The sequence below is a fragment of the Pelodiscus sinensis genome, chromosome 1 (assembly GCF_049634645.1).
Source record: "Pelodiscus sinensis isolate JC-2024 chromosome 1, ASM4963464v1, whole genome shotgun sequence".
Classification (NCBI taxonomy): domain Eukaryota; kingdom Metazoa; phylum Chordata; order Testudines; family Trionychidae; genus Pelodiscus; species Pelodiscus sinensis.
The window spans coordinates 91,043,644-91,060,091 of record NC_134711.1 but is presented as its reverse complement, the minus strand read 5'-3'; the positions used below and the strand labels follow the sequence as shown (position 1 = coordinate 91,060,091).

General features: G+C 48.9%; 1 protein-coding gene across 2 annotated transcripts in view; it reads left to right on the top strand.

Moving 5' to 3' along the window:
• MGAT3 (beta-1,4-mannosyl-glycoprotein 4-beta-N-acetylglucosaminyltransferase) overlaps positions 1-16,448 on the top strand; it is a 67,767-nt gene that overhangs the window by 19,228 nt on the left and 32,091 nt on the right. The window contains exon 1 of one of the 2 annotated variants that reach the window (XM_075936582.1): positions 5,263-5,347. The exons of the other annotated variant lie outside the window; for it this stretch is intronic. Coding sequence (XP_075792697.1) covers positions 5,310-5,347 — 38 coding nt within the window. The 5' untranslated portion in view covers positions 5,263-5,309. Of the gene's footprint in view, positions 1-5,262; positions 5,348-16,448 lie in introns of those variants that run through there. 2 annotated transcript variants of the gene reach the window in all.

Here is a 16,448-nt window from a genome sequence, read left to right as displayed (position 1 = left end):
GTTGGGTGGCCACCAGGGAGAGATTCAAATACTGCCTTGCTGATTGACAGAGTGCCCACAGCTGGCAACATGTGTTTCTACTGGTGGTGCACATCTGTACATGCCTTGGTGCACATAACACAATTTATTCCATGCATAGATGGGAAAAAAATTAGAGGAAACACTGTTTAAAACCATTGGAACACATTCCATAAGGGGACAATTTTGTAATGGCCAGAGAGGGAGGATGGACTAAATAACAAGGCTCTTGAATGGATGGAAGTCCTATGCAGGAAAACAAGGATGGAGGGTCCCCAGAACCCTCCCTGCTTCCTAGGCCCTTGCAGACAATCCATCATCTGACACAAAGCCATGTGGGCCTACCAGGCAATGTGTACTCAGTGGTTTAGACTAGAGCAAGAGTCTGCAACCTATGGCTCTCAAGCCAAATATGGCTCACTCTGGAACCAAATATGGCTCTTTTGTCATTCCCAAAATGCATGCAACTTTTTAAATAAAAATGAAAAATTAGTTCAAAAATTTAAAAATACTTAATTACCCCTGTAACTTGAATGCAGGCATGAACCTGCATTTGATCAGTTTATGATGTAAACTTAAAAGAAATGTGCAAAAAGATACCGCAGAAATCCCATTAAATAAAGTCTGAGTACAATGTTTCATTTATTTATGCTATTATTAATCATCCTGTCAATTATCAATAATATTTAGTTGTATATTTTCAGTCATGCACATGGGCATTCTTAAAAGTCTCTTTGTTGACCACATGTTCTGAATTTTGATGTAGTTTGGCTCTTTGGTTTGAAAAGGTTGCCAACCCCTGAACTAGAGGAAGGTAGAAAATGCCCAAGGTCACTGCCAATGTGCCTGGAGGGAAAATACTTTCCATTCCTAATCTGATGATGAACATTTTAATCCTATATGGTCATGTTTTCACTGCAAAGTTAGCCTGGGACCCCATCTATGTTTTATCTTGACCTCACATGCCACCATATACAAAACCCTCATCTTGGGTTTGGAGGTGCTTTAAACTAGGACAGGCTGATCCAGCTAGGGCTACGTGATGCGGGGGTACCAGCTCTGCACTGTGACAGCTGAGTCTAATCAGGCCCACCTGGCTGAAAAAGCCCAACCCCTGTGGTCCTGCTGGGCATGCTCAGACAGAGGAGGAAGGATGGCTTGCCTGAGCACCTGCAGGTGAACCACCAGGGAGGCTTCCAGCCTGGAGGAGGAGCAGCAAATGGATGCTGCAGCAGAGGCCAGCCAGCAGAGATCAGACACGGAAGGGCCCGGCTCAGAGGATGCAGGTGGGAAAGACACCAGCAATCCTGGACAGAGTAGGAAGTAGCCCAGGGTGGGGAACTGGAGGCCCTGAGAAGCTTATCATTTTGGGGTGGGCTCCCTGCTGAGCTAGTGGCAGGACATGCTCATCACTGACAGGGCCTTGCCTGAGCTGGGACCTGGTGGAGAGGGACGGCCTGGGTCCCCGTACTCCACCTCCTTATCCCCTATGGGGATGCTACACCTGGACTTCTGATTTGGCTGATAGGTTGTGTTGCCCTGGTGAAGGGGGTATTACTAGAGACTCTGGCCGCTAGGCCACATTGCCCTGGGGCAGAGGGGCTCTGGGATATAGTTGTATTTGGGTTGCAGAAGACATGGGGTGTGGTGCCAGGATGCCCAGGGGCTCAGCCGTGTTCCCTGGGTGAGGGACATGTGGATTCAGACTACTTAACTCAAGTGTTGCTAGTCCTCCAAGGCCTTCCCATAATTCCTCAGGAGCCCATTGTCAAATGTCATTGTGGAGCCTTTGGCTATTATCTTTGAAAAGTTGTGGAGATCGGGAGAAATCCCGGATGACTGGAAAAAGGCAATTGTAGTGTCCATCTTCAAAAAAGGGAAGAAGGATGATCCAGGGAACTATAGGCCGGTCAGTCTTACCTCGGTTCCTGGAAAAATCATGGAAGGGATCCTTAAGGAATCCATATTGAGGCACTTGGATGAGAGGAAAGTGATTAGGAATAGTCAGCATGGATTCACAAAGGGCAAGTCGTGCCTGACCAATCTGATTAGCTTCTATGATGAGGTAACTGGCTCGGTGGACATGGGGAAGTCAGTGGATGTGATATACCTTGACTTTAGCAAGGCTTTTGATACGGTCTCCCACAATATTCTTGCCAACAAGTTAAGGGATTGTGGATTGGATAAATGGACGGTAAGATGGATAGAAAGATGGCTAGAAGGCCGGGCCCAGCGGGTAGTGATCAATGGCTCGATGTCAGGATGGCGGTCGGTTTCTAGTGGAGTGCCCCAAGGTTCAGTTCTAGGACCGGTTTTGTTCAATATCTTTATTAATGATCTGGATGAGGGGATGGATTGCACCCTCAGCAAGTTTGCGGATGACACTAAGCTGGGGGGAGAGGTAGATACGCTTAAGGGCAGAGATAGGGTACAGAATGACTTAGACAAATTGGAGGATTGGGCCACAAGAAATCTGATGAGGTTCAACAAGGACAAGTGTAGAGTCCTGCACTTGGGACAGAAGAATCCCAAGCATAGTTACAAGCTGGGGACCAACCGGTTAAGTAGTAGTTCTGCAGAAAAGGACCTGGGGGTTACAGTGGATGAGAAACTAGATATGAGTCAACAGTGTGCCCTTGTAGCCAAGAAAGCTAATGGCATATTAGGTTGCATTAAGAGGAGCATTGCCAGCAGATCCAGAGATGTCATCATTCCCCTTTATTCAGCTTTGGTGAGGCCGCATCTGGAGTATTGTGTCCAGTTCTGGGCCCCCCACTACAAAAAGGATTGGAGAGGGTCCAGCGGAGGGCAACCAAAATGATTAGGGGGCTGGAGCATATGACTTATGAGGAGAGGCTGAGGGACTTGGGTCTGTTTAGTCTGCAGAAGCGAAGCGTGAGGGGGGATTTGATAGCAGCCTTCAACTTCCTGAAGGGAGGTTCTAAAGAGGATGGAGAGAGGCTGTTCTCAGTAGTGACAGATGGCAGAACAAGGAGCAATGGTCTCAAGTTGTGGTGGGAGAGGTCCAGGTTGGATATTAGGAAAAACTATTTCACTCGGAGGGTGGTGAAGCACTGGAATGGGTTACCTAGGGAAGTAGTGGAGTCTCCATCCCTAGAGGTGTTTAAGTCTTGGCTTGACAAAGCCCTGGCCGGGTTGATTTAGTTGAAATTGGTCCTGCCTAGAGCAGGGGGCTGGACTTGATGACCTTCTGAGGTCTCTTCCAGTTCTATGGTTCTATGATTCTATGACTGTATTTTCCTGCCCTTATACCAACTCTCTTCTTCTGCACTGGAAGTCACCTGCCAGTTTATATACATTGGCTTGTTGTCTAACCCCCACATTCTACACAGTCTATTCCATTTCTACACAGCCCTTGAGCTGAGATACAGTGCAGGACATCCTTATCCTGGCAGGCTGCTACCTGGCCAGAGGGTGACAACAAGGTTCTGGTGCACCTGCAGTGTGAAATCAGTGAGGCTGACAATTTGGGGAGATGCACAGCCCATAATCAACACGTCCTGGGGAACATCTCCAAGAGGCTGACAGACGTGGAGACTCGGTGCATGGAAATAATCCAAACCCTCAAGACTACGTACCACAATGCAAACTCCAATGGTCAATCTGGCAGCTCACCATCAACCTGCCCAAAGGACACAGCGTTTCCTCAAGTGCTTAGCACTGCCCTGAGCATGGAGTCCCCTCAGGGCTGAATTAGCCATTCAAATCAAACGGCTGAACTGGGTGCTGAAAAGCAGGAGGAACCAGAAGAGACCACAAAGGTAGATAACTTGGGGGGATCCAGGGCAGAAACTTAGTGCTGTTGAAAACTCAGATTTAATATAGTGCAAAATAATTCAGTAATATGACATGAGCATAACATACTGTGACACGATTCTTAGGGTGCAGCTTGAAACCGTGGGACCACTGTATCCCCTTAACTCTCTAACCTGGACTGTCTCCCACAGTGCCTTGCAAATGACAAACAGCAGACCCCTCCAGGCCCTGTTATCACTCAGCACAACCCCACGTGGTGCCCCACACCCACCCAGATTGCATGAATGCTCCCAGAACCACTCAAGATGAGCAGTGCAAATTTATTAATTGGTTCACCACTTCCACAATGGAAAGTGGCTATACACCACCCTTTGTAAATCTGAGCAAATTACCAGACACTTCAGACAAACTCACTGGTAAAGACTAACAGTATAGCAAGTTTACTGACTACAAAAGTGATTATAAGTGGTAGGCAAACAGAGTAGTTAGCAAAAGAAAAGTATAAGCCTGCCATCTAAACTCTACACTCTATTAGGCTGAGCAACAGCTAGATTAAGCAGGACTTCTCACCCCGCTGGATATTCCCGTCCTTAATATACAGGTTTGTTCCTTTAATCTGGGCCACTCCCCTCTGTTGGAGTCTTCAGTCTTCTGAGTGTCCTTGTTGCTTGCAGTACAGGTGGAGGCAGGAGAAAGGCAAACCATGTGGCCTCTTGAGTTCTGTTTTATCCCATTGTTCATGTGCTTGGAAAACACAAATCTAGGCATGTTTTGTGGGCATTGGTGAGTCCTCAGACAAGGTTGAGCAATTCCCCTGGTGTGGCGTTATGCAGGCAAGTCATTTTATTGTAGCTCCCTTGCTGAATAATGGCTGTTGTTGGTTTTACACCCCACCCATGGTTACTTTCCTTGCTGTTGTGTCTGGGGAGCTAATACTTGGCTTATTCTCCAGTTTGAAGCATGTTTTAGTGACAAGCATCCAACAGACCCTCTTTATCTCATATGAACTAAAGATAATACATATTGATATAGAACAGTGGGTTTCAAGTGATCATAACCTTTCCCCAGATATCTCATGTGGCATGCTTTATCTACTATATATTTTAGAAACATCTGTCTGAGTCTACTTATTCAAGAACTCCTCCTAAACAGTAAGAGATAGGACCACCAAATATGGTATGCAGCTTCCTCTTATCATAACTTAAAGTAAGGTCAGGGTTTGGTTGTGCCAGGGCGATGGGATGTGCCTGGTATCTCATCATTTCTCATAAAATGAATTGGGGGGGAGGGTCTGGTAGGAGGGACAATTATACCATAGAATGACAATGGGGGGCAGCATGGGGGCAGAAATGGGGACCAGGATAGATATAACCCAGCAGGGGGCAGGTGTGGAGAAAGGAGTGTCTGTCTACTATATATTTCAGAGAGGTGTTTTTCTGTGTGTCTCTGTCCTTTAGCAGGAGGACATGTACTCTTCCCTTGGCTGTGCCCGCCTTCAGCTGCAACAACCATGGATGGACAGGCACTTCTCACCTGGCACCAAGCTGATGTGGTGAGACTGCTGCGGTTGTCTTATCTCCCTGGGCCAGCCTGCATACTAATCCCCTCCTCCCCAGCCCCACCCCTGAGCAATGACTTAAATGAAGAAAAACAACTTTATTTGAATTATAGACCCAAGTAACACTGAGTAAATCTTCTAGTATGCAATATTTCAATTATTTATAAATGAGGACTGAGGGATACAGGGTGCTACCCCAACATATAGTGTCACACAGTTACTTTACCCTTAACGCTGTGACTGAAAGAGAAAGCTGGCCAACAACCCTTTAGCGGGAACAGGCAGGAATAAGCACACAATTCTTAGTGACTAGCCTTAGCTGTACATTATTTTACAACAATGTAAGCTTGAAGAAGTTTAAAAACCTCTGGACATTTTTGCCTTCCTCTGCAATATAGGGTACAGATGAGTTACATGTTTAAACTATGGATCCTCTGTAGCTTGAAATCTTTAAGGACTTCAGTAGCTCAACCAGAGGTTAAGAGTCTATTACAAGAGTGAGGTTTCTGGCCTGCAATGTGCAGGCAGGCAGACTATGTGATCCTGATGGTCTCCTCTGACCTCAAAGTCTATAAGGCTTTTATTAAATGCTGACATCAGCACCTGCGGAGCACTTTCACTTTTCAATTTTCTGATAAATAGAACTGATCTCCAGTGACCTTAATGTCTTTGGATTTGAGGCCTCATATCCAATGCAGAAGAAATTAATATAGTTTGCATAAGCTGTTTGCCTGGTGAGAGAGGTGTCAGTTTGTTGTTTTCTTCAATGTAATCAGCAGTTCGTAGTGGATAAGTGCATCCAATTTTGGAATTACAGCTCACAGAGGGATTTGTTTCAAGATTCTAGCTTAAAAGGGCATTAAAATGGCTGAAATCCTAGAAGAGAAACTGATGACCTTTTCTGGTGAGCATCGATAGCTAGGTCATTGGTGAAAGTCTAGCATTTTGATTTTAACCAACCTCAGAAGTCTCCAATGAATGAGTGATCCCACTTCAAGCTTCTAGCTCAGGGGGACCTACGGCTTAGCCAGATACCACTTTACAAGGGTCTAATATGATACTAGGTGGTCCAACAGCCATTTTACAGAGCAGGAGGGATTATTCCACTTCCCAAGTTAGGAGATCAACGGAGGCATGAGCTCAGTACAAATAGAACCTAGGGGCAGCTCTTGGGTGTGCCACAACTCAGCAATGACCTAACTACTGATGCTCACCAAAAGGTCACCAGTTTCTCTTCTGGGATTTCAGCCATTTTAATGCCCTTTTGAGCAAGAATCTTGAAATAAATCCCTCTTTGAGCTGAAATTTCAAAATCTGATGCATGTATCCACTATGAACAGCTGATTACAGCAGCCTGAGATAGAGGCATGACAAGTCTGAGTCACCTTGTTACTCCTTGTCTCCAGGATGAGGAATTCTTGATTTTTTTTTAAAAAAAATGGTAACTGGGTGCTAGCTGCCTATATAACCAGCCTATTAGCTACTTAAGCACTCTCTGAGCTATGCTATACCAGCCCTAGCTTTGCCTTGCAGTTTAACAGTTGGTGGATACCCTCCTCCTTCCCCCCCCCTCCCAATCTGGTGTCCCTGTGAATCATTCCTTGTGCTATCCTGCCTCTGACAGTGGCAGAGTCTCTGCCAACAAAGGAGCAGTAAACCCCAGTTAACTAGTTTTACAGTAAACCACCATTCCTGTAGCAGGCACTGCACTTGTAATAAAACCAAAGGCTAATCTTAGAAAGGATAGAGATTATACTAGAAACGAGAGAGTGATGGCAACAAAGGGAGACAATATAGAACAAAATCATCAAACTGGAACAAGGGCCTACATTTATCTTGCTTAGCTCATAAAATAGGTTTTCCCTTCAAAGCTCAGACTGTTGCAGAGCTGGCTGGCTTCACAGAACCCAGGATCCAAACTTTCACAAAAAGCACTCCTGCTCCACAAGATGTTCTCTTGGTTAAGGAATCCAGATTGTCTTTTCCCTCCCTCTGTTTTGTTAAAACTATCTTATTTCTCTATTCACAGGCAGGATGATTCTCTGTCTGTAATGGTCCTTTTTTTTTTAACCTCCAGGTGGTTTTGATTGATTGCAATTGTCTCTGATGGTATTCAGTTGAAAGCCTAAGGAAAGATCAAGGCTAGACTGTGGCATTTTGCTTTGTATCACTGGCTAACCTATAGCTAAGTCTAGACTGCAGGCTTCTTTCAGAAGAAGCTTTTCGGGAAGAGATCTTCGCAAAAAAATTCTGAAAGCGCATCCAGACTGCCAAAGCACATTGAAAAAGTGAGCTGCTTTTTTGACAGCCAGTGTCCACACTGAATGGACACTCTTGCATTTAAGCTATGATTACTATGGACAGAATGGCCACCAAGGCACCAGAGCTTTTTCCTCTTTCGAAAATTCCCTCTTCCCGTCCACACACGCCTTTTTCTGAAAGAGCTCTTTTTCTAAAAACACCATTGTAGTGTGTACGTAAGTGAAGTTTTCAGAAACAGCCATTTAAAAAAAAAAAAACTCTAGTGTAGACAGTCTATGTGGGATGACAATGCTCTCCTGCTTGAATGGTCCATCATAGAGATATATTAGCTCCTGGTGAGTACGCCAAGTCCACAAAACACATTTTCCATATGTTTACATTATTCTTTAAATATACCCATCCATATATGCCACAATGATGCCTCTTGATAGGTTATGAGCTTTGAGTCAGGAAAGTAGTTCAAATTCTTCCTTGACAGACAGTATTTTCCTATAGAGAGCCTACCCCCAAAACCTGATGGACTGAGGAACAATCTCCAGCCATTAAGATGCCTACCTTTCACAACTCTATAAAACATCCCATGGCTGATGTGTCTATATTTTTATTCACCACTACCATAGGATATGTCTACACTACCACCCTAGTTTGAACTAAGGTGGTTAATGTAGGCATTCGAAGTTGCAAATGAAGCCTGGGATTTAAATATCCTGGGCTTCATTTGCATCTTGCCGGGCGCCGCCATTTTTAAATCCCCGTTAGTGCGGACTCCGTGCCCGCGGCTACACGCGGCACGGAGTACATAGTTCGAATTAGGCTTTCTAATCCGAACTACCGGTACACCTCGTTCCAGGCAGGCCTGCCCCCTCCACTGTACCCCGGCTCAGGGCCCTAGAAGCAGCATTATAGACTGCTGCCGAGTCAGCAGGGGCTCCAGCCCAAAACATGCTGACCCAGGCATTTATGCATCTGTGCTATTCCCTTGGCCACTTCCCTTCTCCCCCTCAGCATGTACCTGGTTGTCCGGTAGGCTTCTCAGGGGAGTCAAAGGGGTCTAGGTCCAGCTGCCACTCCTCAGCGGCTTGCAGGGTCTCTGAGAAATCCAGGATGGTCCGCAGTCCCTCTGGGTCGCAGTTCAGCATGGGGCCCAGTGGCCCACGCCAGTTGTCCACCTCTCTAGACCTTAGCTCGTCTCCTTGGTGTGCAGGGGAGACTTCTGGCTCCTTCAGTGGCTGAGCTTTTACTGGCCTTGCTGGCAGGCTTCTTATCTCACTGACCCAACCCCCCGGCTTCTGGCCAGGTGGATCATTAAGGTCAGGTGCAGCCAACCAAGGCTCTGGGAGGGGCACCTCCCCTTTGGGGTCAGTGAGTAGCCACTCCAACCCACCACAGGAGCAGCTGGGGTGGTCACCCTGTTCTCTCCTGCCCTATGGCCCGAGGTGCTGGGGACTGCCGAAGTTGTCCCGGGTCGCCTGCTGCACCTCCAGGTCCATGTGGAGGGGCTGATGCTAAATCTGGTCAATGTTTATGCCCCAAACACGGGTCCAGACCAGGTCACCTTTAATGGCAGGCGGTTACCTTCCTTGGCATCCTGGATCCTCACGAATGGTTGGTCCTGGGCAGGGATTTCAATACCACCCTCGAGGACCGGGACCGTGCAGGACTCGAGAACTGCCAGGCTGCAGCAGGCGTCCTCAGGGAGATCGTGGACCATCACTCCCTGGTGGACGTCTGTTGAGACCACCACCTAGACAACACCACCACCTTCACCTATGTCCGGGTGGAGGATGATCAGTCGAGCCACTCCCGGTTGGACCGCATTTATCTATCACAGTTCCATCTAGCGTGAGCCCACTCCTCCAGCATTCATCCGGCTCCATTCACAAACCACCATTTGGTGTCCGTGAAAGCCTCTCTGAGTTCGGAGAGGCTGGGGCCGGCCTATTGGCATTTTAATAATAGCCTGCTGGAGGATGTGGGCTTCGTGGCATCCTTCCGGGAGTTCTGGCTGGCCTGGTGGGGGCAGCGGCACGGCGATGGTGGGACATGAGGAAGGTGCACACCCGGCTTTTCTGCTGTGACTACTCCCAGGGCGCCAGCCGGTGGAGGGATGCGACAATAGAGCAGTTGTAAAGGGAGGTTTTGAAGTTTATGGGGCGCCTGGCATCTGACCCCGAGGATCCACCCCTCTGCGTGGTGTACCGGGATAAGCAGGAGGAACTCACAAAATGGGGCGCCTTTGTTCAATCCAGCTCCTCCGGGAGATGGATCGCGGCTCCGTTTGTTCTACGTCCTGGAGAAAAGGAGAAGGGCTAAAAAGCATGTCACCTGCCTTTTGGCATAGGACGGCACCCCCCTCACGGATCCAGAGGAGATGCATGGAAGGGCCAGGGCCTTCTACACCAGTTTGTTCTCCCAGATCCGACTGAAGCTGATGCCTGCAGGGTGCTCTGGACTGAGCTCCCAACAGTCAGCACGGGCAACCGGGACCAGCTGGAGATGCCTCTCATTCTGGCCGAGTTCTTGGAAGCCCTTCTTCTCATGCCCATCAACAAAACCTCGGGCATGGACGGGTTGACCGAGGAGTTCTACCGTGTGTTCTGGGACATCCTCGGCCCAGACCGAGTCCCCGTCTGGGCCGAGTCCTTGGAGAGTGGGGTCCTCCCTCTGTCGTGCAGGCGAGCCATACTGGCCTTATTGCTGAAGAAGGGGGACCTCTGCGACCTTTGGAATTGGCATCCCGTCTCGCTCCTCAGCATGGACTATAAAGTCATAGCAAAGGCCATCTCTCTGCAACTGTAGTCTGTGCTGGTGGACATGATCCACCTCGACATCTTCAATAATTTGTACCTAGTCCGGGATCTCTTGGAGCTTGGGTGTAGGGACGGTCTGTCATTCGCCCTCCTGTCCCTGGACCAGGAGAAGGCGTTTGACAGCGTGGACCACGGGTATCTCCTGGGCACTCCGCAGGCCTTCGGCTTCTGTCACCCGATGGTCAGGGCAGTGCATGTGTCTGTGTTACACCTGATTCTTCAACTGCTGAGCCACAAGGCCCCATCACAGTGGGCAGTCTAGGTGAGACTGACAGGCTCCCCAAGGAGTTTAACGTCCATGTCTTTACCGCTAGGATCGGGATCCCTTCGCGGCAGGCAGCCAACAGGCTGACAGACGCCCCAGAGTTTACAGGGAGAGCCTAATACACCTCAGATTTTGACTGCTAGGATACACGACCCCTTCGCAGCGGGCAGCCTGGGGAGGCTGAGAGATGCCCCACGGATCTGTCCCCTGGAAGCGACATGATCCAATGCTCAAACTCTCCCTATATCTGTCCCTTATGACCGGCTGGAGTTCTTTTTAAAATTGTGCTTGGTTCTGTTACAGCAACTGAAGGAGTCAGGTCACAGCTTAAACAGTTACTATTTTATTGTTACAGGGTAAACTTAGCTATTAAATGCTACTACTGTGTTACAGATAACACAGCCACTACAAAGGACAGGACAGAAATTACACTAATAAGTCACTTACAGGTACCATGAAACCCTTTTGGTTCTCTGAGCTCTTATTAAATGCATGCAAAATAGACACCTAGCAGGTATATATTCTCACCCCTGCATTCCAGACGTGGCATGGCCAGTGTCTTTCTCTCAATCCCTCGGGAAGAAGTGGGGCAAGGTTGGGCGTCCCACAGACCTCAGGAGTCAATCAATACCTGCCAGCAGGTGTAGATGATTGGAGCTCAAATGGGGTGGGCTACTAAACCCCTCTTTATACTCCTTGGGTCATGTAGGCTTCTTCCTGGTCTCAAGTGACCAATTAGGAAAAATGGCTTTGAACGCCAAGTTTCCCATGAAGGGTGCAAAGCATAATTCACACCTGGGAAAATGCAGACAATGGGCACCTCTGGTATGTGATGGGCAAAGATTCCTCTCCTGGGACAGTGTAGGCATGTCAATTACTGGTACGAGCCATCAGGGCGGCGGGAGGCCCCGGGTCGTCAGCTAGCCCATTTACTGTCTGGTTTCTGTTTATGGTAGAGTCAGGGACAGGCAGCACACCTGCGTTCCCAGGGCATCAAAGGCTGACTGCCTTTCTCTTGCTCTCTGGGGCAGGCGGGGGAAAAACAAGATGTGGTTCATGTCTGGCTAGAGCTTCAGGCCCCATTTTGTGGGTTTTCTCTGGGTGCTGTACACCCTTGTGTAGTGTTTGGTCAGGCTCAACTGGACCCTGACCGAGCCGGTCAGCTTCAGGCGGAGAGTACGTCAGAGGTGTCCGCTGTTGAGCCAGCTGTATGCTCTGGCGATCGAGCCCTTCCTCTGTCTCCTCCGTAGGAGGTTGACGGGATTGGTACTCCGAGAGCTGGAGCTGCGGCTGGTCCAGTTGGCGTACGCCAATTATATGCTCCTCGTGGTCCTGACTCTGGGCGACCTGGCATGGGTAGAGGCCTGCCAAGCCGTCTACTCAGCAGCCTCCTCCGCTCGGGTCAACTGGGTCAAGAGCTCTGGCCTGGTGGTCGGGGAGGGTGGCGGGCAGGCTCCCTCCTACCCTTCAGGCCATCAGGTGGGGTGCAGGTCCTGATGCTCTATCTGGGCATTTATTTATCCGCCACGCATCCCTCTCCATTGGAGAACTGGCAAGGTTTAGAGTCCAGGATCGGTGGGCGGCTGTGGAGATGGACAGGACGGTTCTGGTGTCTCTCCCTTCAGGGGAGGGCACTGGTACTGAATCAGCTGGTCCTGTCCATGCTCTGGCACCGGCTCAACCTTCTGCACCCGGCCCTGGAGGTCCTGACCGAGCTCTAGAGGGCAGCTTTGGAGTTCTTTTGGCCAGGACTGCACTGGGTCTCTGCAGGAGTTCTGTCTCTTCCCCTGTAGGAGGGGGGCCAGGGCCTGATCTGCGTGTGCAATCAGGTCTGGACCTTCCACCTCCAGGCCCTGCAGAGACTCCTCTTTAATGCAGGTAGTCCAGCATGGAGCACTTTGGGGTGCACCTTCCTCCACCACCTTCGAGGGCTCCGATACAACTGGCAGCTCTTTTTTATTCACCCTAGGGGTCTTCCGTGAGACTTCTCAGAGCTGCTGGAATTCTACCAGGAACTCCTCAAGACCTGGAAGCTGTTCTCAGTGACCAGGTCCATTGTGGCCACTGAGGGAGCAGACCTCTTCGCAGAACCCCTGCTCCACAATCCAGCCTCGTGTGTGCAGGTGATGGAGTCTCCCTCGGTGCGCCGGAGGCTGATCCTGACAGAAACCACCAAGATCGGAGACCTCCTGGACTACGACGGAGGGGACCGGGTGGATCCCCGAGCACTCGCTCAGCGCATGGGGCTCTCCACCCCTCGAATCCCCCCCTGCTCCTACTCCAGGAGGTGAAGGCATCTTTGCTGTGGCCCGCTCTCAATTTCCTGCAGAGAGCCTTGTGAGAGGGTACGCCCCGCCCCTCCCTTCCTGCAAAACCTCCGTCCCTTGTTATTGGGCCCCTGTTCCGCGGGCCCCCCCAGCTTCTCCCATTCTTGGACCCCCAGCTGGCTGCAAAATCTGCAGCCGATCTGCTTTCGAACTGCGCCTAGAGAACATCTGCACACGCTCGTGCTTCATACGATTCACTTCCTCACCCTCGCATCCCACCCCGATACCAAGTGGTGGGACTATCTAAGACCCGTAGAGGGTGAGGAACCCTCATGGGCCAGCGTATATTCCACCCTAGTTCCATGGCCCATTAGGGACATTAGTTGGCGGCTCCTTCACAGAGCCATGAGCATGGCGCGGTTCATCCCCATCCCAGACACCTGCCCCTTTTGCGGCGTGAGGGAAAACCTGGCACATGCATATCTGGAATGCGCCAGGGTGCAGCCCCTATTCTGCTTCCTCTAGAACCTATTACTGAGGTTCTGGCTGCACTTCTCCCCAGGGCTGGCTCGAGCCATTCCTGTGCCCTGGGCAGCGGGCGCATGACACATGCGCAGCTCTGCCCCCAGGTGCACAGCACATGCTCAGCCCCGCCCCGCCCCGCCCCCCCCAGCGCACTGCAATCAGGCACGCAGTGCCAGATTGCAGCTCTAAGGGGCGCCGCGCGCCCAGGGCTGGGAGCCGCACAGTGCCCCTTAGAGCTGCCATCAGGCACACCCCCCCCATAAGTTGGCACCCTAGGCAGCTGCCCGGCAAGCCCTCCCCCTTAATCCGGCCCTGCTTCTCTCCACACCTATTTATTTATGCACACCCTATCCATGGCCCCACAAAGTCGCGAGACCTCCTCGTCAACCTCCTCCTGGCCCTGGCTAAAGCCACCATATATAATACTAGGAGGAGGACGCTGGACGAGGGGATTCTCTGCGACTGTGGGGCCTACTTCCGTTCCTTCCTTGTGTCACGTATCCGGGCAGAGTTCCTCTGGGCGGCGTCCCCTGGCTCCATCGACAGCTTTGAGGAGCAGTGGGCACTGTCCAGGATTCTCTGCTCCGTGTCCCCATCCAGTTCCCTTGTTTTGAACCTGTGACCCGCACTCCCTGCCCCTTTAGTCATTCTTTGTCCCACGTGACCAGTTGAGCCTGGGTCGAGTCGTCCCTCCCACAAGGCTGGGGGAGGGGCTTTGAGAAGCAGGGACTGTGCTCGCCCATCCCTCCCATGATCTCAAATAGGAACCCATGAGGATGATTACTAGGAGCCTGGGACCCCAGGAATTTCTGAATAAGGATGCGCTGACTGTGACTTAAAGGTAACAGAATCTAGTTCAAAGTCTTTTCCCTCGTTAGGAGATTTGAGTCAACACAGCCCTCCCACAACCTTTCAGGATGCAATAGAACATATTTTTCTGTCTCAAAAGTGACTGGCTTTAATGTCCATAAGTTTGTAATGTCATGAGTAGTGTAGCTATTTAGTCTGGAACTGCATTGATTTTTCTTGTTCTATACATTGGTGATCTTCTTCAGCTGGTTCAGATGGCAGGGTTCTGCATGCTTACAGTTTCTGGAACAGTTCCTGATGCCTCCTGTCATGCAAGCAAGAACATCAGGGCATCACTTCATGTATGTCTTTCCCACCACCAAGTCTAGCCAGAAAAATGTGAGGTTAGAGATTGGATGGCTCTGTGGGGATGGGACATGGAGCCTCACACCGACAGGTGTATGAATCTCTTGCAGTCTATCCCCAAGTTAATAGTAACTCATGAATGTTACCATTTGATGGGCATTCACTGGCCTGAAATGAATGTGAAATGAATTTGTGGTCTCTATCCATTCCTACTGGGATTTATATTTGCATTGCTGAAATCACCAATGCAAGCAGGACTAACTGGTGTCACTTATTAGCAACAGAGCAATCAAGGATTAAATGAAAGGCCCATGAAAACTTACTCCCCTCTTCCTCCCTAGAGATGATTCCTCAAAGCCACAGGAAGAAGCTTTGAGTCCACCTGCGTAGAAAGCTTGCACTTGTATCTGCCTGTGGTTGAGGATCCAGCCCTCGCTTGGTTAATGGAAATACAACAGTTTACCCCACCACTTGAGGGTCTCCCCCAGAGACCAGCCACAAGACCTGTCAACTTAGTACCTTTCAGCAGCACCAATCCATTTAACATGAAGCATCAGATTTCCAAATGGAGGGTTTTTATGGGTTAGTTTTGCCTCTCCCACTCCAAATAAACAAAGGATCTTTGTTTTTCAGTTCAGCCTCTTTGGGATGAAGTGTTTTAATATTCTGCAACATTTGTGTCAATATGGCATTGTGTTCTGCTGCAATATTACCTTATTCATATTAATAGTCATTTTTATATAATTGTAAACATTACCTAAAAGTGCCTGGAGCTAACTTTCTTCATTTCTCTTCTGCTCTCTGTAGCATTTCAATGGCACCTTTAAATCTACATTTCTTTGGTATCTATTTGCTATAATCACTCCAGCCGGGTGGAAGGGGTTGTTGCCCTTTCACTTATATAGTCCTTTTATCTATTTGCAATCTGTGACTCTCTAGATCTTGCCTTTAAATCTCAGGCTCCGAACTGCATTTCTCTAGGAAGCATTTTGTGATGCTGGCTATGAAGGATGTTTCGTAAGAGGACTTGCTTATCAGAACCAAAGTGGCTCTGGGTCTTTTATGCATCCATTTACGTGCATTTATCATTGTGCTATTTAGTAACTTCCTAAGGAAACAGGAAAGCCTCTCCTATCTCTTTTTTTCGATGCTTTCTCTTTTCCCCACCCCCTTTCACAGTAAGAAGGGTGTTTGACGTTAGTGCCTTTTTTTCAGGTACTGTTTTTCTAAAGTAATGTAAAACCATAGAAGAAGAAGGTGCTCTTGTTTTCTCTCAAGTTCACTTCTCCTGACCTTTATCTCTTTCTGTTGCAAGAGGCAAAGTTCCATTCTTACATTTCTGCATTTTTTTTAAATCACTCTGACAATGAAAAGAGGAAAAAAAGTTGAAAGAGGAAGGTCATCTTGGGAGTCAGCAAAGCAGGTTCTATTTGTCATAAGCTTTTTGGTTAAGGGAGAGCAAGTCAGTTAGCTTATATATGTTTCACCTAAACCCTCTATACAAGGGAAATAAAAAGTTACAGTATATGATGATAACCTCCTTACAGGCCTGGTGGGGAGACCTAATTCATTATGAGCCTATGAAAGGAAGATGTCTGAAAAGCATGGAGTCATATTATACTGCATGGAAAATTGTTGTGTGTCCTTAAATTCTGAGTGATCTGTGTTTCATGGACTCTACTTCAGTTAGCAACTCTTTAGAGGCAAGGACTGTCTTTTAATTGTTTGTGCAACCCGGAATCCTGACTGGGCCTTGTAGGTGCTCCTGCAAAATGCATACTCATTGAGTAAGACTGGGTAAAGCCCTGCTG